This window comes from Cupressus sempervirens, chromosome 6 (genome assembly GCF_028749045.1).
Source record: "Cupressus sempervirens isolate cs-2001-9-10 chromosome 6, ASM2874904v1, whole genome shotgun sequence".
In the NCBI taxonomy this organism is placed as follows: Eukaryota; Viridiplantae; Streptophyta; class Pinopsida; order Cupressales; family Cupressaceae; genus Cupressus; species Cupressus sempervirens.
The window spans coordinates 484,532,807-484,557,397 of NC_143123.1; the positions used below are offsets into that span (position 1 = coordinate 484,532,807).

Genomic DNA, 24,591 nt, shown 5'->3' on the forward strand with positions numbered 1-24,591 from the left:
TAATTCTACTAGAACCACCTTGTCTTTTGGATACTTTGGAAGTCTCTTGGGAAAACCATCTTAAGCACCTATCTGCAAGTAAGAGAAGCTCAAAAATTGGATGAATGAGCATCTAAATTGGTTAATTGATGTAGTGCAGTGTCAGAGAATCCCCAAAGGAGATGTCCTAGCCCCTAGCTATACTACCACACAATAGAAACACAACAACAAGAAACAACAAAGCAAGATCTGATACCAAATTATAGTTCTTGATTCATAGATATATAACTGATTACATGCAATATGGCTAGCTGTAAGGCCTTTCGGGTTAGGGCCAAATACAAATAGAAAATTACAAAATCAATTCTACAAGATCTAACAAGATCCAACTTACAATAAATCTCAGCTAGCCTAGATCTATACCATAATAGAAGTCTGGAAGAAAACCACCAACAAAATCTAAACTTGTGCTCGCAAGCCCACCAAGAAACCTCCTTGTTTCCTAGTCATAGCCCTTGCTCTTCTCCAAGATCCAAGATCTAATTTTAAACTACCTTGCATTTAGTGCTTCATCCACACATTCACAAATCCATCACAATCCCATTGTAAATTGCCTCACATTTGGCGCTCTGCTCATAGACTCAAGAAAACTCACCCTTCAACTACTCCCATGAATCATTCCATCATGAATGAATGACTAAAATACTCCACAAGACCCCTACTTATACTAGTTTAAGCCACAAGTCATCCCATATCACAAATTAAATATAAATAAATAAATAAAATGCCACAAGCTGGCCTACAACAGTAATTAAATTCCTAGAAATTGATATTCGAGTAAAATCATGATATCTCCTAGCTTTGATTGAGTTAGAACTCATGCTTTGAATAATAGGTAGAAATCTAGGCCCTCTAAAACCCTCTAAATACACAAAGGCTGAATCCTTAATAAAATCTGTGCATCCACTCTGAAAGTCAAGCACAGAAACCTATCGCATTTTCTTCCAAAAATTGATACTGTAGGAGAATTGTCATCTCTCCCAAACTATAAAGAGTTAGAAATTTTTCACTTGACCATAAATATTAATCTAGGCTCTTTTTAAACCTTCAAGTGCATAGCTTCTCATTCATTGAGAAAAATTAGTTACATGCTCTACAACAAGCACCCAAAAACTAGAAAACCATAGTTCCAACAGCAAGGTTCAAACAATTCAAACTTAAACTCAATCCATCCAATCTCTATGCAATCATGAGGAAAGGTTCCCCAATGTGTCTCCAACACATACCTAACCATATAAAGCATAGCCCCCACCAAAATCCAAACTTGATGCTCTTGCATCAGACTCCCTAGGTAAATAGAAAAGTATGTCGCATACTTTGATGCCTAAAGGAAGATCAACAACCAATTTAATCTTCACCAAAGGTTTCTACTTCATCAAAGTCAGTAGAAAAAATCTTAAAATCAACCATCTATGCTTCATCCACTGAAACATCATAATCAAATACATATCAGCAACCCAATCAGTATGCTCATAGCCAAGAACAAAATGAACATAATGCTACAACAATAATCTCTCATCTACATTAGCAACTAGTGAATCCACACTAGTAGTAACCAACTCTACATCAACAATAAACTCCACATCAGTAGCAATATGTAGATCTCCATCAACACATGCCAAACTCACAACCCCAAAAATCTCATTTCTCACAACAAGATGCTCTGCAACATACAAGTCATCACCAATAGCAACTAGATCATCCATGACCAAGTGCTCTGCAATTTCCATGTCAAATCCAACCAACTGATCATAAAAACCAATATTTGTCCCAGCATCAACAAGGTTAGGAATATCTTCAGCAAAACCTTCAACTGCTCTGCAAGTTTTGTATCAGACTCCACAATTTGATCAACAAAACCAATCTCTTCCATCTTGACCTTTTCATGTCATCTTCTCTCACGAACAAGTCTCTTAACTAGCCAAACAAATCTCTTCTAGATCGATACACTCTAGCTCCACAAACACCCATGAAATTCCTTCCTCACCCCATCCTTAACTTGATTAGCCAAGCTAGCTTTAAACCAAGCAAACATCTTAGAAAACCTCCTCTCCATCACATCACTTAGATTTGCAATCATCTCAGGGTTCAATCCTCTCAGATCCATCTCCCTAGATCTTCATAAACCCTCTACAACAAATCCTTCCCACGCTCCTTGTGATAACCTCGACTTGTTTGCAAGTCAAATCACAACTTGCCACCTCACATGAACAATTAGGAACCACATCACAAGTCTAAGAGCATGGATCTGCTATCCATGAACTCTCTATGATCATGCCTCAACAAGATCAGTCTTCTATCTTGCATCCATTGACCCATCTATAAGACCTCTACAATTTCAAGTCAGAAGCATGGTCTGCCACCTCACAACCAAGAGATCTAGGACTCTAGAAAGAAAATCCACCACTAGATCAAGATCAAATCAGATCTACTTCTCCACCCAAGTCCTAGTGCAAACTACCACAACTTCGGCGATCTATCTACACACTCAGGAACAACCTTCTCTCTAATACCACTTGATCTAGTACAGGGTAGGAGAATCCCCAAAGGAGATATCCTAGCCCCTAGCTATATAACCACATAGTGGAAACACAAAAGAAAGAAACAATAAAGCAAGATTTGATACCAAATTACAGTTCTTGATTCATAGATATATAAATGATTACATGAAATATGCCCAGTTCTAAGGCTTTCCAGGTTAGGGCACAATAAAAATAGAAAATTAAAAAATTAGTTCTACAAGATCCAACTTACAACCAATCTCAGCTATCCTAGATTTGTAACATAACAACAATCTAGAAGAAAACCACCAAGAAAATCTAAACTTGTGCTCGCAAGACCACCAAGCAACCTCCTTGTTTTCTAGCCATAGCCCTAGTTCTTCTGCAAGATCCAAGGTTTGAGTGTAAAATACCTCACATTCAGTGCTCTGTCCACACATTCACAACTCCATCACAATCCTCTTGTAAACTACCTCACATTTGGTGCTCTACTCATAGACTCGGGAAACTTTCCCTTCAAATGGTCCCACAAATCATTCCATCATGAATGAATGACTAAAAGACTCCAAAAAACTCCTACTTATACCAATCTAAGCCACAAGTCAGCCCATATCACAAATTAAACACAAATACATAAATTAAATGCCATAAGTTGACTTGCAACAACAATTAAATGCCCAAAAATTGATATTTGAGTAAAATCACAATATCTCCTAGCTTTGATTGAGTTGAAACTTGTGATTAAAACCATAGGTAGAAATCTAGGTCCTCTATAACCTCTTAAATTCACAAAGGTTGAATCCTTAATTCACAGTGCACATCCACTCTAAAAGTCAAGCATAGAAACTTATTGTGCAGTCTGCCAGAAATTGATACTATAGGAGAATTGCCATATATCCCAAACTATAAAGACTTAGAACTTGAAAACTTGATGATAGATAGTAATCTAGGCTCTCTTGAAACCATGAAGTGAATAGCTTCTCATTCAATAAGGAAAATTAGTTAAATGCTCTGCAATTGGCACCCAGAAACCAGAAAAATACAGTTCCAATAGCAAGGTTCAAACAGTTCAAACTTCAACTCAATCCATCCAATCTCTATGAAATCATGAGGAAAGGTTCCCAAATGTGTCTCCAACATATCCTTAACCATGAAAAGCATATCCCCCACCAAAATCCAAACTCAATGCTCCTGTATCATTAATAGCTAAGATTTATTCTTGTGAGAATCTCCTTTCAAGTCATCCTTGCAATTACTGGCATAGCCTCATTGTGAAAGAATTGTTTATGGCCACATAATCCTTAAAACCTTTGTATCTATATATGTGGGTATAACTCATATACCTTCATGCACTCATCATAGTTCTTGATGCTAGGAAGGTCGGGCCATAAGAGGTGAGTAGCCAAGGCATAAATTAAATAGGAGGACATGTTTAATTGTTTAAATCCTCCAGGCTAAATTCATCCATGAGGCAAGCTCATCAAAAATGATCTCCACCCAATCAATTTGCACATCCTTAGCACATATATCTTTCCCTATGAAGAAATGATGCTCGATGAACTCCAAGATCTTCTCTTTTCCTTTTAGTCTAAGTAGTAGAGCAAGAATATCTACTATCTCTCTTTTCAAATTTGTGCCAAGTATGGTCTTGGGCATTTTTCTCTTCTTAAAGCAAGAAGTTTGGAACCATGTCATATGCATGTCTTCCTATTTGAGAGTCTTCTTCTCATTAAACATATATGTAGAAGAGCTGAAGTCAACATCCATATACTCCTATTTTATGGGAATGTTGAACACAGACTGCATTGGTCTCTTATTGATCAAGATGAGGATGGATTGATCAAGAAATGAAATCTGCCTTGTTTCTACGTCATATCTCTCTATACATTCCCTCACAAGCTTCAGTGCATTTACTACCATTTGAAAACTAGCTGCGTCAACCAAACCACTCTCTTTAAGCTTTTGAGTGATTAGGTGAATTGGCTGAGAATTGAGTCTCCTATGGAGATCACCCAAATCATAGAATTCGAATGATTTATATGTTAGCTCTTTCAATTCATTCTCCAAGCCTATTCAGTTATCGAAAACTACAACTCTAATTTCCATTCGTTATGATTGCACAGGAACCAATTTTTGATAAATTTTCATTTTATTATGCTTGAAGAAATCAATCTTCGGCAATTTTGATGGAATAGATATAGGAATTAGAACATTGGTGCCACATGAACATAATTAAGCTCGGCCAATGATTATAATGGTAGGATTTACATTTAATTCCATGATCAATTACACTTTAAACTTTCCATTCACTTTCACATAAATTGTTGTATTTTTGGAGGTTCTATTACTTTACTTAAATTAAAGTGATATTATTAAAAATAACTTAACAAAACAAGTGCTTGAGTTTTGCAAAGAGTACCTTATTTTTCTTCAAAACCCAGAATGTAGAAATAATTTAACATATGTTGGGGAGAGAGAGAAACTTAGCTTTTCCACAAACCCACTTTGCTTCTACTTGAAATTGCAGTGTGGGGAATGATCCTTTTTTATCTTGCACACTTCATTCTTTCACTTTCCACTTTAAGCATTTAACACTTCCTTTCCTTTACATTGGGGTCGCATTGTCACCACTGACTTTCTAGAAGTATCTTTTGAGCATCTATAAAGAATATTCACACTTTAAGGTGGCTTGTCTTTCTATTTTCAAAGCTTTTGAAGAAGTGACCTTTTTTATTACCTATGGATGAAAAAGCCCTCTTTGAGAAACATTTTATAGAATGAAGTAAATTAACAACACTTTACCCTTTAACCTCAATGTAATGGCTCAAAGAATGATCTTGAGCATGCCTCACTGATCAAGACCTCAAAATAGTTTATTCAGCATCATGCTTTTACTTCTCAAATGTAAAAGCTTGGATTTTATATAAATCATTGTAGCTTTGAAAGTAGAACAAAACACCTTCGCTTCCATTAGTGCACAGTGGATGACCCATAGATCTGCTTGTCCTCACAAAGTTAAAATTTACCTCTACATTATGAATGGCCTTCTTCTAGGCTTTGATCCATGTCTTTGTGGGTCTTTCCATCATGACAACCATATACATAGCTTCTTAATCATTTTCATGGCTTCATCCTTCGAATATACACTTGATTAAGTTCAAATTATGAAAACCAGTTCAATTGCTTGGAATTTGTAGGAAAAAGGATGTTGAGGCAAGATAGTAGATGGTGAAACATGGATACCATACTTCTCATTAGGAATACACCAAAACACATCCCAACCATACCTAAATCACCTAGACCCCATGTGCATCAGAAAAATAGGAAACTTGCATAGAAGAATTAGGTAAAGGTAATGCAAGGGAGACCCAAAAGACAAAGAAAGTGAGGTACTCGGGAAAGATGAGAAGTAAGTAACCTAAAGGATACTTAGACATCACAATTGAATACAAAATCACTTAAATACCAGTGACTTTAATTTTTACAAGGATAGCACTAAAGCTTGGCAACAGGTCCCAACAATAGTTTGGTATACTGTTGGATAGGGGGGCTGAATAAGTATACTTACTATTTTCAACTTTCTCCTTTTAGATCACACTCCCTTTTATTATACAAGTTAGTGTAGGCATTAATTCAATCGTTCAAGGTTAAGAAAAAATGCATCACATGAAAATACCAACACATAACATAGTAATAATCTCATGGAAACCCAGTTAGGATAAAAACCATTGTGTATGTTCAACAATCCTCATGAATTTGCACTCTTTTGAAGTGCACCTAGTCAAGAGCTTATCCCTATTAAAAGATTACAACAACACTATGAGGTGCCACCCTATTAGAGGGTTTGGATGAGACATGTTCAAATCTTTCTCTATTAGGACTAGCTTGGTTAAAGGAGGACTTTGGAACACAAATTAATGTACTACCCTATTAAGGGATTTATACAAAGAACCTGTGAGGGTCCACCCTCGACATAGTTTATTTTCATAGTTAAGTAAACAATAGTAAAATGATCTAATAGTTTAGTTGTTGAAATTATCTTGGTATAGATCCTTGGTTGACTCTCTTGAGTAGTCTGTAACTATGTTATGCCTTCTCTAGGCTCTGCAACTTCAATCTCTAATCACTTGTGTTCTTTCTTGCTTTGTGCACACAATACACTTTTTATTTTTTTAGATTTAGTCACCTCTTCTCAATGGTTACTTTGAAGGATTGATCTCACCTTGATATTTTTCATTTTCTCTATGACATTCCACTTTAGCTTTGCTCTCCTATCTCTTAGGCTAATCACTTGGAAATCTAACCTTCTCTCCTTCAAATTCATTTCACTTTATACTTTTCTTTCTGCTTCGCTTGGAAGATTTTTTTGTAGAATTAAAATTTTTAATTCCCTCCCTATTACCAACTCATTTTCCCATTTAAATAGAACACCACTCTTGTTAGGTTGTAGCATGTTTGTACAATAGTCACAGGTGCCATGTGCCTCTGGTGACCTCTTTCTACTAGAAACAATTAAAATTTGAATTCTTTTGACTATTCCTCAATCCTTTCTCCCATTACTATTAAATGTGACATTGAGTGCACTCTTTTCCTTCTACATGGATAGGCAATCACAGGTATCCTACTTCATGCTCTTGATGTTGAGTCACCTTGTTATTTTGTGTATTGTTCCTATCAGTTGTCTGCTTATTGCTTGAGTGGACCTCACTTAGAACACTTGTTGTGCTATGTATAGTGAATTAATTTCTCCATTTTTTCCACTAAGTTTTTCATATTTCCTTCCCTTTTGAGTTAGGGTAGCACTAGTGTCCCTTACCAATTGTACCAATCTACTAGTTAGATCTATTTTCTTGTGTTCTCAGAAATGAAAACACCTTTGATGACTAAGTCTATCAATTTGTTTACCTGTTAATCTTCAACAGTTTGGGCTAACAATTTCCCCCTTTGGCCTTGATGGAAACACTTGTCATTTTGGCACTTTCTAACATTTCCTTCTTTTATTATCTCCTAAGGTAGTGCATTTTCATGCTTGATCTTCTACGAGCCTTCTCAACTTCTCCCCCTTTGGCAACAATGCCAAAGGCGACCATCTTTCCTTGCCTATTACTTTTCTAATTTCTCTCCCTATGGAGTAGTCTCATGATCTCATGAATCTACTTTAAGCTTATTATAGTTCATGATCATGGATTTATGTCCTCCTTGCCTAGCATAGTTTAGTTAAGGACAAACATGGTATAACCCCTAACCTTTCTCGTAGATACATAAATGTATCTTTCTAAAGAGTTTTAGTGAAGATATATGTGAGTAGTTCCTTGGATGGTACATATTCCAACCAAACCCCTTTTTTTTGAACATGTTCCCTTAGAAAATGATACTTGATGGATATGTGCTTGGTCTTCAAGTGCATGACCAAATTTTTCAATCCATTGATAGTACTATGGTATCATAGTTGATCATTACCAATTGTTCTATTTTCTTTAGAATTCCTTTAGTTATTTGTTTTCAATGAAAACAACTTGAGTGTGATTCATAGCTACATCAACATATTCTACTTTTGTAGTACACCATGATATGTAGTTTTATTTCTTGCTAGTCGAAGCCACCAATCTTCCTACAAGGAAGAATGCACCTCTAGTCATGTTCTTCCTTTTGTCTGTGTTTCCCACCCAATAAAAATTTGTAAAGCTATTAAGTTCAAGCTTACCTTTATGGGGATAACATAGTCCATATTCTTCAGTACCCTTTAAATGCCTAAAGACTCTATTATCAGCTACCATTTGTGATTCCTTTTGGTTGGCCAAGAATCTAACCAGAGAGAGAGGGGGCTAATTAAGGGAAATATGTAGAGATAACAAGATGGTAAACGGGGGAGGGAGGGGGAGAGAGAGAGAGAGAGAGAGAGAGAGAGAGAGAGAGAGAGAAGAGATGTTTTCAATAGAGATAAGTGTAGGTAGAGGGATATGATGGTGATATGAGCAAGGGGAGAGAGAAATAGAGGGTTAATAGGTGACATATCTAGAAATATAAGGAAGGGAGAGAGGGGGTGCTTAGAGGGTCATAACTAGAGAGAGAAGGAAGGGAGGGGGAGAGAGAGGAGATAGAGAGTCATGGGAGAGAGAGAATTCTAAAACTAACCATAATTCTAACTATACTTTAAACCATAACCTAAGTCTTAACTCTAACCCTACCCCTAAACTCAATCTTAAAGTCTAATTGTAAACTTTATCCTAAACTTCCCTATGAATTAAATTTATGAAAATTGAATACCATATATAGAATTAAAAAATAAGACATTGAAGAATAATTTTTAATAGTAATATTATATAACTATAGTTAAATATTTTAATACTAACCTTATACACCTAGAGTTAAAAATTAATGAAATAATTTGATACTCGTAAATTTCAAGAACGATTACTCTTGGCATAAAATATATATAGGTATATTTAAGCTAGTATATTTTGAATCTCATTCCATCGTCATGATCGACCATCATATATATCTATAATATATCAATGTTTTCTAATATCATATTCCATGATTCATGATGGATCATTCTATTTAACAAAACAAAAACTAAAAAATGAATGACATTTTCAGATGTGGATGACACATAAATCTGTGTATGATGGATTGCAGTGATAAAAGGATTTGACAACATAGCCTTTCTAGCAGTAGCTATGAACCTTGTGAACTATTTCACATTGATCATGCATTTTAAGATTGCTTTAGCAGCCACCACAATGACCAATTTCATGGGTACTACTTTTCTATCGGCACTGCTCGGGGGATTCATTTCTGACTCTTACATTAATAGATTAAAAATATGCGTTATATTTGGTTCGGTAGAACTTCTTGCAAGTTTTCCACAATCTCTTCTCTATTTCAAATATCTTCTGATGCAGGGGCATTGCCGGATTCAATGAATTTCAAAGGTCTAGCCAAAAGAATGGTTATTTTAATATTAGGTTGGGATTAATCTTAGTTTTAATAGTTAATTTTAATAATGTAATCGGAGGGTAGACATTAGTGTTTTAATTTAATAAATACAAGGCTTGTTTATCGAAATTAGTTGGGCAAGTTAAATAGGTTACAAGTTGCTGTTGATAAAAGATAGTTTTAAAATTAGTTATCGGTTGTCTTCGGCAAATATCTTTATATATTCTATGTCAAAGCCGAGAATGGGATATTAGGATTGTAGTAGATTGTAATGGGGACATCAATAAAGAAAGGGAGAGATGTAATGAAGAATCGAAGAATGAAATGAAGAATTGAAATTTCTGTTATATCTTGTGATTCTTTCTTTTCTGATTATTGAATGGCTGCGCTTACTATAGATCATTTATTAGTTGCAGTCTGAGTTTATTGTATATCAAATTTGAATCATTTATCCATGTTTTGGTTGAATTGAGATGTCATCGAAAGAGTTTCATAGTTTATTGTAAACCGATTCCATTCCTTAATAGAAATCGATAATCAAGAATCGGTTTTATTCGAAATCTGCATTCTCGAAGATCTCTATATATTGTTGGATATGAAGTGATGCGTAGTATCGGTTTTTGTTGAAACAATTAAACATTTTATATAAATCGGTTTATTGATTCAAGCTTTGGGTGGTGTTGGCAGCCAATAATGGAGAGTCTGCTTTGTTGATGAAACGGTTTTCAAGATCCATGCTTTACTTGTATCGATTTTATTGAAAGAAGACTAATGTTATTGAAATCGGTTTTTGATATAGATTATTGTTAAAGATTAGTTTTACTTGGCAAGAATCGAATTAGAATTCGATTACAAATAATTGAATGTGTAGGTTAAAGCGGTTTCAAGAACCGTTATATTGCTGTGACTTGATTTCTGTTATCGTTGTCAAAGTTGGATGTGTTTGGAATAGTGTATTGAAGACCCTTCGAAGAAGTTTGGAAGCCGAGCATTGACGGTGGAAGGAGTTTAAAGGCCATTTGAAATCGATATTCGAAGATGCCACAAATGTAGATGGCGGATTCACTTTACTATGGATTCGAAGAAAGAATGGTTGTTCTGGTGACAAATCATGATGGTGAATGCAAGGAGTTCAAAGTATAAATGTATTGAAACCGATCATGTTCCTTATCGGCAAATCCGAATTTGAAGTTTTGTTTTGACTTATATGGATCGGGTTTTGGAAGATCTTTGTTGGTGGAATTTGCTTTAATTCCAAATAGTTGGTTTAAACTTCTGAGAGCCCATTGTGGAATGATTCAATATAATCATAATTAGGTTACAATATGTTGGTTTCTTGATTTCGTTGTGAGGGGAATATATTAGTTCAGTGGAATCGGTTTTTTTGTTGAAGTTTCTAATCTTTCTATTTAATTCAGTTATAAACTTTGATCAATATTTTGGAGTTTGATTAGATATATACAGAATTGAAGGATTGAATGAATCCCTCTGCATCATCTTCAAATTTCTAGTTCCTTATAATGTATTTCCATACGTTCCAGATGTTTTTCAAATGGCTTTGCAAGGTTAGCTTATATTGACAATACAAGCCAACAAGAAGTCTCTACAACCTCCACCCTGCAACTTATTTGACCACCATGTTGTTTGTGAAAAAGTGAGTGGAGGGAAGGCTGAAATGATGTTTATTGGATTGTATCTTATTGTTTTTGGAAACGAAGTTTTCAAGGCCGCTTTTCCATCTCTAGGAGCAGATCAGTTTGATAAAAGAGATCCCAAAGAGAGGAGAAAAATATCAACTATTTTCTTCTTAGTTTTTCTATAGGAGCATCTATTGGAGTCACAGTGGTGGTATGGTTGATGAACAATGAGGGATGGGACGTGGGTTTTGGAATATCTGCAGCAACCATTTTCCTTGGAATCTTAAGTATTATTGTTGGGATTTCAACTTATAGGATCAATATGCTTAGAGGCAGCCCTCTAACTTGTGTTGTCCAGGTGATGATTATAGAAAGATCTAAAAATTGTTTGTTCAATAAATAGTAATACTTAATGTTATCAATTATGGTTTATTCTAACAATTTTTAGTATCTAAAATTATATAATAGCTTTTGAGTTTTGAATAAAAAACATATTGAAAACTTTGTAACACAAATTGCAAATATCTAGACTTCAAATGGGTCAATCTAAGATGAAATAGGTGAGGGTTGTGCATAGGACCAAACACACTTGAATCCATATTTCATAGTTTCAAGACGAAAAAAGAGAGACATTAATAATTAACTTGGCATTATGTATATATTTACAATGGCTTCACATGGGGTCATTTTCAAAACTTTAGTATTGGCTTCTATATAAACTATACTTTGTTCCCTGTGATGGATTGTGGTAGGTTACTTATTAAATGTAGATAAAAAACTATTGGTATTATGACACTATGCAAATAGGTAATATATGTGAGAAATTATATTCTAAATAAATCTACAGATAAAATTTCACTTGACTATCATTATTTCAGGTATTTGTAATTGCTTTCTACAATAGAAAGCTTGGGTTGCCAAAGAATTCAGGAAGTCTATATGACAAGGAAGAAGTTGTGCCCTGCCCTGTCAAAAGATTATGCATACAAATCAGTTTAAGTATGGAATCCTCTAATTTATGTAAAGAATCACAATTAGACTTGCAAAATAGCAACTCTGTTTTAAAAGTTACTTTTACATGTCTTCCACCCACCTTTCTATAAGTGATGTTATTTGATTTAGAAATCTTAAAAAATGTCTTTCTAAAATATTATTTAAATAGAGCAATTGTTGACTCTTAAAGGAAAAATGAATTTAAAAATATAAAGTTATTACATAATGATTGTTATGATTTAGCTCAACATCTTGACATATCTATTAATTTTTTGTTCTTCATTCTCTTTTGTTGCTTAAAATCATAAAGAGGAGTTTATTTAGCTCTTGTAAATTAAGTCAATATAAAAAACTTTATAACATTATGGTTGTGTGGCATAAATTTTATCATCAAACATTATATAGAAATTATGCTTTTGGGTCCATTTATTCATTTTCAACATGAAATGCAATTAGAATAGCTAAAAACATACCTAATTGAAGTTAAGTTTTTAATAGGGATAAAAAATTTCTCTACTTTGAGGTAGTCAATTTTCTATAATTGAACTTTATGTCCCTTCATTTTTCTCTTTGTATTGAACTTCTTTTAAAAAACATGTTATTTACTTTTATAGGATAATTTACGCAACTTCTAATTACGATTTTTTATCTAAGGATGTCATTTCTTCCCCCATGGCCTCTTGTACATTTTTTTTTCATTCAGCTAGAAGATTTCCTTGTAATCTAGTAAGTAAAAAAGTTGATGAATGAGATGTAGAATTAAAATTGGGAGCTCTATACTTTTCTGGTTTACTTCTTATTCAATCTAATTTTTAAGAAGTTACATTTTTCAGATTTTCATCTTTTTATTCTAGATTTTCTCTTGGCACATTTTCTATACTAACTTCATCTCCATTTTAGCTATTGTAGTTGTTTTAAAATTAGACATAGATCTAACCTTTATTTCCTTGACACATAAGTCCTTCAAATTGTTTATCTAGTCATTTTTCCTATTTTAGAATCACTTTTTCTTATCTAAATAGTATATTATAATTTTGTTCTATTTTCTACATTTCATAGTTTCATATTTGATGTATTTCATCCTAGTGTTATATCTCATAAATATCTAAAAAGTATACCATGATTTTGTTCTATTTTTTATATTTCAAGTTTTCATAGTTCATATCTTTCATATTAGTGCTATATCTATAAGTATACAATTTTCCTTTTGTATTATATCTTATTCCTTTTCTTTAAAATATGCATATAAATGTTACATTCAAAAAGATTTAAATGTTTGACAAATAATTGCATAATCTTATTAGATAATACGAGTATTGTAATATATTGATAAGATACAAGTAGTTTTTACTACTTCCTCAAGCACACCTGGAACTATAACTAGCCTTTCGAAATTTCCTTAATAGCAGGTTTTGATGCAACATGAATTGGTTTAACAGAAGGAACCTCTTCTTTCGGTTGAATTAGAGAAAATGAGTAGTGCCCGGCCCATACTATATTACTCCTTATTCGAACCCCTTCCCCAAAACTAGCTGGATTCGTTGCTAGCTAAATCAGAATTGAAAAGTGACAAGTGCTGCAAAACTCATATGAATGCCCTACTCTTTTAGGCCCCTAATGTTTTAAGCCTTATACATGAGAATTATATTCATTTGTTTACTAAATTTAAGTTATTATGATACATAGGGAATGATTTACATCTTTTTATCCATATTTCATATACAAATGATCAAATGCTTATAATTAATATATGTTCTATTATGTGGTGTAAGAATGATTTTGTTTTTACTAATGTACATGTTCTAAATATTTAAAATTTTAGATTAATCCTATAAAATTGAATAAAATCTATTTTCTTCTAATGATAAGTTCAATAAAATTGAATCTAATGAAAATCATGACCCTAAAAATAAAGTTCCAATGAAATTCTAACATCACATGTGAACAAATAAAAGTCTAGCAAACATATATAATAGAAAAAAAAAATTAGAAAGAGAAAATAAAAGAAAAAATGAATTAGAAAAATCCAATATAAAATAATTAGCACACTAAAATATTTTAGAAATGTATAATATCAATACAGATCCCTCTCAATTCACTTTATATATATATATATATATATATATATATATATATATATATATATATATATATATATATATATATATATATATATGTTACTGTTGGATGGTGTCCAGAAAGCAGGGGAGACTCATTTTACCTTCATTAAAAGAGGGAGGCAAAAAAAACCAAAGGAAAATGTATGCTTTCATGGCTATCATTGTCTGCCGCTACTCATTGATTGACTGTTGTAAGTATTCCCCTCAAACATATGGATGCTCCGTGACGAGGTATAAGGACTGGACCGATTTCAGCTCATAAATCATATATTATCTTTCTATGTTCTATTTTTTCTTTGATTGTTGTATGCTTGCACACTATGAATTTTCTCTTTCCTTATTTGATCCAGGGTAGATCTATAGAAAATGGCATCATCCTAGGCTAAGAAACAAGAAATAGTTACAAAAAAGAAGTAAGAGGAAGTTTATAATAGACATTTTTAAAGAACTTAACATATTGTTCTTGTTACTTGTAGTAAAATAATCAACATAATACAACACTTATCTAAGATTCTAAATTTTAAATACAACAAGACTAATAAATAATTATATTATTTTAATAATAATATATTAAAACAACAATAGCTAGAAACTAACACAAAACTATATCATTGTAACAATTTAAATAGGAAAAACATCAACAATCTAAGAAACGTAAACAACAAAATTATATTCTCTTGAAAATTCCATGGAATATCCCATGATTAACACTGGTGAATCCCATTGTAGTTATTCATGACTTGGCATATCACAATTAACACTATTGAATCACATTGTAGTAGTAACTCGTGACTTGGTTGGAATAATTTGATTTCAGGTAATTAAACTCAACAAAACTTAAGCAAAAGCTAAACATTTATAATAAAACAACTCCAATAGAAATATCTTGTACTTATCAATTGATGAGCTTAAGGGAATGAAGGGTTCATAAGACACAACACATGGAGGAAACTCCACAGCTTAGCATGCTTAAGCTGGAGCAGACCTCTCAGGAAGCCCTGGTGCTTCACGTCTGTAAATATTACCTAGATATTCCATTCATTTTCATGAAAAATAGATTTCTGTGAACAACTACTCATAAAACATAGATCAATAAATTTGACTAAAAAACTACACAAATCCTGATAATAATGTCACTTAGAAATGACCAAACCATCACTTACAAATGACCAAACCATACCATTGCATTAAGAAGTCAGTCCACATTCAAGTACAAGCCCATAAAGATACTGCGCCAATAGGGGTTGTTTTCCACCCAGTAATGAGGGCATCTCCATTGGCCTCAAGGCTATAGCATTCCGCATTAGGAAATCAAGGCTATAGCATTCCACATTAGGAAATCCCTTCAGCAACAATCTTGCCTGATACTAAGCTTGATAACTGAAACTCATCTCCCTCAATCCCTTGCGCTTGAAGAAACCTCTCCACACATCAATTTTAACATTTCTAACCCTCCTTTCCGACCCTTCACAGGCTATCATATTCCTGATCATGCTTCCACACAACATTTCTTCAAACTTGACCCTTCGAAGATCACGTCTATCGGGCATAATCACATCGAAGGAGTCAAAACAAGCGCTGCAATAGAAGAGCAAATCAACGAATCGGTTGTCAAACAAAGGAGCATTGCTATCAGCCTCAATTTCTATATTCACCATTATCCTCGACCTCAATCTCTTTATAACATCCACAACTCTCTCCAGAAGTATCTTGTTATACAACAGCCTATGGAAAACCATAGAAGCGACCACAGCAATGGCCTCCTCGTGAGGTTTAACATTAAACACGCTTTCGTGCATCTCCTCCATACTTTCGATCTGCACCATCCGATATGAAAACGGAATCTCCAAAGACCCAGCGATGTCATGAAGCCTTCTCCCGCTGTCTTTCAGTTCATCACAGTCGAATCCAATCGCTGTGATCCTCAGAAGCATTATTGGAAACGAACAACGTCTGGTTGCCAGGCTCTGCATCAGCCCCGACCATTTACGCCCGTTTCGAATATCCAAATCAATAACATGAATCTTGCTCGAGCTTCCCACGTTGTCTATGATTGCCTGCACAGATGTCAATTACGCTATTTGAACAAATGGCATAACACAATAATAATACGCCGTCAGCTGATTGAATTCGGTTTTGTTATAACCGTTGTTGAAAGTGTAGGGGAAATTGGGTGGTGGCTTTAGAGGATTCCTTAAGTTTGATGGTTCCTGGCGTTGGATTCTCTCCTGCAGCGCCCCGGTGAAGTAATAGCAGAGCCTCTCAATTGGGTTTCCCCGCTACGAAGAGATGCTGCACAACTGCGTCAAAAGCCTCGCGGCTTGCTCGTAAATTTGTGTTGCTTATGCACTCCGCAGAGCAGATGAGAAGATTAACCAATTCTACTCCTTTCTGCTCCTGATCCGCTCCCAGAGCGGGACTGGCAAGGCAACACTCCACCGTTCTACCGTTAGAAGATTCCCGTACGTACTGCGTGGCCGCCAGTCTCACCATTTCTTCACACGACATGGAAACCTTGATGGCAATGACAATTCATTTCTCTGACTAATGGTTAGACTTGGACCAGAAACTGCAGAGCTCTGATTATCCATGGCTGTCTTTCCGTGATGCTGTTTCAAGTCTATATTTAGTCTTGGTAAGATTTGCTTTGGATGTTGTGTAAATCAATGAAATGTTTAACCATATTTCCATGACGGCAGGATTCCGAGGAAGGATGTTCTCCAAACCCATACAGATACTAAAGTCCAACGCTTCGTTAAAACAACCATGACTACATTGGGCCCAATTTGGAAATGTAAAGCTCTCCTTGTGATCGTCCACACAAGAAATTTTGATAATAAAAGAAAGATTAATTTTATACTCTCAAAACAGATCTTGTTTTCTTTTACTTTATTTTGTAATCTTATGATAATTATTATATTATTGGATTTTATTTATAGTATATTACAATAATTTAAAGTTTATTTTATTGTATATTCAGATGATGATATTAGATTATTGAATGTGATTTTAATATAACAATTTCAAAATAAGACCATTCACTATTGAAAGAAACTTATATGAAACAAGGTACATCATTATTTCTTGTAGAACAAACAAAATTGAAAATAATATATTGGTATGAAATATATATAAATGTTATTTAAGGAAGCAACATACTTTGACTAAATCATATGAACTTGATTTTATCCAAGGTGTCAATAGGCTCCCACTAAGGGGGTGGTATCGTAGGGTTGCGAGGGAGCCCAGCTAAGGCACAAGGCCCATTGACCACAGATGTATTTTCAAATCAAAACATCCAAGAAAATATTAAACATCCAAAATAATGGTGTAGCATTTTGCGAAGCAAACAGAAGCAAATCAAGAAGACAACTTCTAGGAAACTTTAAGTGTGATAACAAGAGTAGTAGGGGAAAATCAAAAGCGAAAATGATTGAGAGAATAGAAATTTAGGAATTGGGGTCCAAATATAAATGTGAGTTTCATTCCTAAAGCTTTCTCGATACTACCCTAGATTATAAAGAATGAAAAAATAAAATGAAATGGCCTATTAATTTTATTGTGGTTAGGGAAAAGTTGATTTATGTGGAGAAATAATTTTAAAAGCTCAACTGAAAATTAATAACTCCATTAGATTATGGATTTTAGATTAGGTTAAATTACCTTACTTTTGAATATAGGTGTTGCCCTCAAAGAATTCAAACACATTATGGAGAGGAAATTGAAAGAGCATATTCCGCCCTCTTTGTTGATCTACAAATTGTCTCAATTAGTGTGATCCAATGATGAAGGTACAGCTCTGATACCACTAATGAAGGTACGCACTACCCCTACCAACTCACAACCAAAATCACAACAAGATGGAGATAGAGATGACAAAAATGCTTCATAAAGCATCCATTAATACTTGAAAATTCACTACAAGAGCTTACACTTGAAAAGCTTCTATTTTTCGAACTTGATTACAAATGATAATAAGCCTTCCTTAAATAGGCACTTCTAACCCAAGACATTACAAACACAACCAATGTGGGATAAAAGGTAAATACAACTACCTTTAAATAAATATTAAATTCCCACCCAAATACAACTAAGCACCCAACAAATATTAAATACATGATTTATCCAAAACCTTCTAGAATTTCCACCTACACACCTCGATTAATGGAATGACAACTATTTTTATTATTTTCTATTTACGCCACCCATGCACCTTGAAAATAGAAATTCCTCTTTTCTCCTTTTTCCCTTATTTTATTTTTAAATTATTTTTCCTTCTATTTTCGTCACTTTCTCTCTCCTCGACGATTTTTTTTTTTCAACTTTTTTTTTTCTTATAATTTTCAATGCAAGATGCTCCTGCATCAGACTCCCCTGGTAGATATAAAAGTGTGTCCCACACTTTGACGCCAAAAAGAAAAATCTACAGCCATCTTCATCTTCACCAAAGGCTTCCACCTCAACGGGGACAAGAAAACCAACGTGCAAATCTTCCACATCTGCATTACTCTATCAAACACCAGAATCTCAACCATCCAATCAACATGTTCATTCCCAAGAACAAACTGAATATAATGCTTCAATAGAAAACTCTCATCCACATCAGCAACTAGTGAATTCATACCCGTAGCAACAAACCCCACATCAGCAACAACAAACTCCATATCAACACCAACATCTAGATCTCCATCAACACATGTCAAACTCTCAACACTAGTAACCTCATTGCTCACAACAAGATGTTCTACAAGATACAAGTCACCACCAACAACAACTGGATCATCCATAACTGAGTGCGCCACAATCTTCATGTTAGACTCAACCAACTGACCATGAAAACCAACTTCTGTCCCAACATCAGCAAGGTTAGGAATATCCTCAGCAACAACCTCTATTTGCTCTACAGGTTCTGCATCAAGCTCCATGAACTGATCAACAAAACCATCCTCTTCCACCTTGACCTTCTTAGCTTGATTAGCCAATCTAGCATCCAACCGAGAAATCATCTTAGAAAAATTCTTCTCCACTATATCATGGATTTTGGCAATCATCTTAGGGTCCAATCCTCTTGGAGCCATCTTCCAAGATCTTCGTAAACCCTCTGCAACAAATCCTTCCCATGCTCATTGTGATAACCAAATTGTTTGCAAGTCAGATCGCAACCTGCCACCTCGCACGAACAATCAGGAACCACATCACAAGTCTAGGATAACGGATCTGCAATCCACAAGCTCTAATAAAATTTTCCCAACCAAGGTCCTGGTACAAACTACCTCACACTTCGGCGATCTGCTTGTACACTTTGGAAAACTTGCTCTAATAAACTTCACCCAACCAAAGTCCTGGTACAAACTGCCTCACACTTCGGCGATCTACTTGTACACTCAGGAACTCCTGCTCTGATACCACTGATGAAGGTATGGCTCTGATACCACTGATGAAGGTATGCACTACCCCTACCAACTCACAACCAAAATCACAACAAGATGGAGATAGAGATGAAAAAAATGCTTCATAAAGCATCCATTAATACTTGAAAATTCACTACAAGAGCTTACACTTGAAAAGCTTCTATTTTTCGAACTTGATTACAAATGATAATAAGCCTTCCTTAAATAGGCACTTCTAACCCTAGACATTACAAACACAACCAATGTGGGATAAAAGGTAAATACAACTACCTTTAAATAAATATTAAATTCCCACCCAAATAGAACTAAGCACCCAACAAATATTAAATACATGATTTATCCAAAACTTTCTAGAATTTCCACCTACACACCTCGATTAATGGAATGACAACTATTTTTATTATTTTCTATTTACACCACCCATGCACCTTGAAAATATAAATTCCTCTTTTCTCCTTTTTCCCTTATTTTATTTTTAAATTATTTTTCCTTCTATTTTCGTCACTTTCTCTCTCCTCCACAATTTTTTTTTTTTTGTTCTTTTTCAAAAAAAAAATTTCAACTTTTTTTTTTTCTTATAATTTTCCATGCAAGATGCTCCTGCATCATCCAATGCGAAAGAAGTGTGTATAAGATCTAAAAATTTACTTCCTTCTCTCATCCTGATGATGGATCACAGAGTGTGATCCGAAACGTTGATGATAAAAAAACTTACACAATTGAATCCAAAAGCAACATCATCAAAAATAGTTATGTCGACTTCATTATAATAATTAAAAATAGAAATATTGAGTATACTTATCTATGATTGGTCAAAAAAAATTTAAATAATACCTAGCTAAGTACTAATATATATAACAAAAAAGTCATCCAATGAAAATAATAGTTGAGTATTACTATATGATCTATATTATTTTCTTTCATCATTGAATAAAATAGAAAATAATCATAACACAAAGTTTAACAAGAGAAACCATAAACATATCACCATTAATGTCGGGTATAAAGAAAGGTAAAATATCATTGAAATTAGAGCTAGTCTCCCAATCTTTTAAGAGATAATAGAGTTCCTTTAGCTAGTCTTCATTACTAGTGCTTCGTTCCTTCTTGTTAGTCTTGATTTTAAGTTGCAAATCCTTTACACAACATAATTTCAAGAAATCAACACAAATGTTTAACCTTAAAGAGATTATCCTCAATGCATGAGTAAGATTTTAAGAAAGTGCCAAATGAATCACAATCAAAAAATTGAAATGGAAAATTGGGAAAATTGAACCATAAAGAGTTTGTTTAGAAATGTTATAAAATGGTTCAAGAAAGGCAGACTTCTCAAGAATCTTCTTTTTAGAATCAACAGAGTCATAGATAATAGTAAAAGAATTCACTAGATCTATTACATGCATACAAATATCCCTTTCCAAGAAACTTGAATATATTTCTAAAATTTGAAAGTTCCAAATCTTTGCCCCATATCTAAACAATACTAGCTAATGCATCTGAATCCCTAGCTTTCTTATCCTACAGTGAAGCCATGGAATCTATAAGAGGAACAAACAACCATTTTTACTATTCTTCCTTAGACACAAAAGAATCGTTAGAGTTTTCCCAACCACAAAAATACAACTATTTTTCTTGCACATAGGTATAGAACAACCCTTTTTAAAAACTTCTTTTTTTATTCTTATGACTACTAGATATAGAGTTTGACGCACTAAATGAGTATTACTAGCAAAAATAGAGGAAGGGTTAAAATTCATATCTTATAAATTTATAAATAAAGTTGTGGAGAACTTAGAATCATTAGTAGCTTTGAATTAATTTTCAAAAGATCCCTTAGTAGCTAGAGTGGTGAAGAAATGATTATAATCCAACATTACCTCAGTTTGAAGGAATTTGTGGCCCCAATGGAATTATATTGGGACTTTCTCTATCCTAAGCTATCATTTTTTTGAAAGAGACTAACCCTTCTAACTTTGTATATTATCTTTCCAAATATTCCAATGCTCAACATTTATGAAGAGAGAAGGTTAGGTAGATGGAGTAGATTTGGCCAATCTGGCCACATTTTTCTTGACCAAATCTATCTGTAAATGTAGGGGATGGAAAAACCCCCATTTGGAATTAGTAGACCACATTTTCATGAAATATTCTTCAGCATGGGAAACTTGGATATGTATTCTACAAAGGCTGAATCTATACTAGACTTTATTGAGGAAGATAACAAATTTCTAAGTGATGTAGAAAGGTCATGAACCTATTGTGGATAAGAACTTGTGGATGCTTGTAACCCCTTGTGTAATGTGGAATTTGTGGAAGGAGAATAAAAATAGGGTGTTCAAGGATATTGCCTACATCGTTGGCTAGGGATAAAAACCAATGTTGTTGAGAATCTCCAAAGTAGCCTTTAGATGAAACTCATTTTTGAGGAGGAGAGATTGGAAGGAATTAGTGTGAACAAAAAAGAGCTAAACAAAGACAAATATTATAATGCAAGATGGAACTGCCCACCTCAGGGATGACTCAAGATGAATTTTGATGGGGTAGCCAAGGGGAACCCAAGGGTTGTTGAATGTGGTGCGGTTGTCAGAAATGAAAGTGGTTATTTAATAAAAGAAATTACTATCCCTCTTGGGATCTAGATGAACCATTTGGTTGAGGTGAGGGTTAATATAGGTGGAGAAATGTGGAAGTAAATGCTTACAGGATTCCCAAAACATTATTAATTATATTTCTAATAAGGTTATTCTTTCTAAAATTATTATTAATAATCTAGAGATGGTCTATATTAGCCACTTGTATAGAGAAGCCAATGGGTTCACTAACATGTTAGCTAGCATGAAAATTGTTAGTTCCTCTTCAATATATTGGAATGATGGCATGAAGGGTTTCAAAAATCTAAAAGTGTTCATTAATCATGACAAGAAACTTAGTAAAGTTTTTGATACTGCAAATCTTTTTAATTGTGAAAGATAGTTTTGAGGGACATGATTTTTAATGATTGTGGTACTTTTCTAATTGTGAAGCATAAGAATTAGAGATATTACCATGATTTGAGAGTGTTTTATATGGATCTAGTTTATCTCATATCTCTCCTGTGTGATGTATTTTATGAAAATAGTGTTATTCTACAAATGGGTTTTTACAGTGCTAAAATCATGGGTGGTTCTTTGGAGAAACATGAACCAGTGAATTGTAATAAGTGGAGTAAGGAGTCAAAGGTCTAGGAGATGCTTGAAAATGTTGGTCTAGTACCATTTATATAGAGAATGGGTAGTATCTAACTTTGTTTAATATCTTTTGAGTTTTGAATAAAAAACATATTGGAAACTTTGTAACACAAATTGCAAATATTTAGACTTCAAATGGGTCAATCTAAGATGACATGGGTGACGGTTGTACAGGACCAAACACATTTTGATGCAGAGCCTCACCTTGGAAAACATAGGAGGAAATCAATCACTCAACTAAGTTTCTTCAAGGGGTGCATACACCTTCTAGGATCAATTTTCAACTTGTTTTAGATTGTTATACAAATGACATCCTTAATATCAATTTAATAACTAGCATGTGACAGGAACTTCCTTGACCTTCTCTAGCAACATTTATTTTCTACACCAAATTATATATGTCAACCAGACTCCTCCTTATTGAATTCAAGATACAAGGAAAACTTGATCACTTTCAAATGTAGAATGAAATCACAAAGAAAATATCAAATGACCATCCATCAACAAAAAATTGTGTTTAACTCCATACCACTATTTCATAAATGAGATTTAAAACTTGGGGCTGAGTCGACTATTGAATTTGACATTCTCAATCACTCACAACTTCTATCAAATCCAAATATAAATCAACCCTCCTCACTATCACATTTCAATTATGTGATATCAATAGATCAATGAATACATGAATATATTATCCTAATTTATAAATTGACTTTTGCAAGCCTATGAACAAGAATAAAAGAACAAGAAAATAGAATGAAAATAAAAGGGATATAATGCATAACTCCTTCACGAGCTCAGAAACTAGATCATGAAGAGTTTAAAAGACTTCCATAGATTTCTATGACCCTCAAAATAGTAGATATTTACATTCAAATAAATAAAAAATCATGTTTCCTAAGATTGCTTCCAGACAATAAATTTACTTTAGACTAAAAAACTGGTCACTATGCTACTGTTCTAAAAAAACCATCAATATGTTCCAACAATTTAGAATATCAATTTAGGAAAGAAAGCAAAGAAAATCGCACATCTAGAACTATCGACTCACAAAATTTAGAAAAACTCAAAACTTTCTATTCTCTTGGTAACCCGTCCCCAATTACATTCCAATTAGCATTTTCAATACTTTCCTATCTATGATGTAGGAAGATGAAATGTCATTAAAAATCAAGAATCAAAGAGTCATTTTACAAATCATGCGGAATCCAAAACTGCCGCCAACTTCTTGTATTTGTCTAATGCTTAGTTGGTTTCATTTTTTAACACACAAAACTTGAACTTAAAGAAAACCAACTCAACTAAAAAACAAGCACACATTGTTCTAAGTGGCTATACTTGGAGACTTTAACAAATTACTACTCCATTTATGCCACCACAACATAGGACTTTATTAATACATTAAAATTGAAAGCACACATAAAACATTACATTAACTGCTTGTAGCATTTGTTTGATTTGCCACTACAACACATTTGAATCCATATTTCATAGTTTCAAGAGGGAAAAAATGGAGACATTAATAATTAGTGGCCTTATATATATATATATATATATATATATATATATATATATATATATATATATATATATATATATATATATATATATATATATATATATATATATATATATATATATATATATATATATATATATATATATATATATATAATGGCTTTACATGAGCTTCATTTTCAAAACTTTAGTATTGGCTTCTATAG

General features: G+C 33.6%; 1 protein-coding gene across 1 annotated transcript; it reads right to left on the reverse strand.

Moving 5' to 3' along the window:
• Positions 1 to 15,596: 15,596 nt before the first annotated feature.
• On the reverse strand, positions 15,597 to 16,722 carry LOC149553141 (GRAS family protein RAM1-like). The gene is made up of 2 exons (XM_089790292.1): positions 16,513 to 16,722; positions 15,597 to 16,286 (listed from the first exon to the last, which is right to left on the reverse strand). The coding sequence occupies exons 1-2, from the start codon at positions 16,720 to 16,722 to the stop codon at positions 15,597 to 15,599; spliced, it is 900 nt and encodes a 299-aa protein (XP_089646418.1).
• Between the last annotated feature and the right edge of the window lie 7,869 nt (positions 16,723 to 24,591).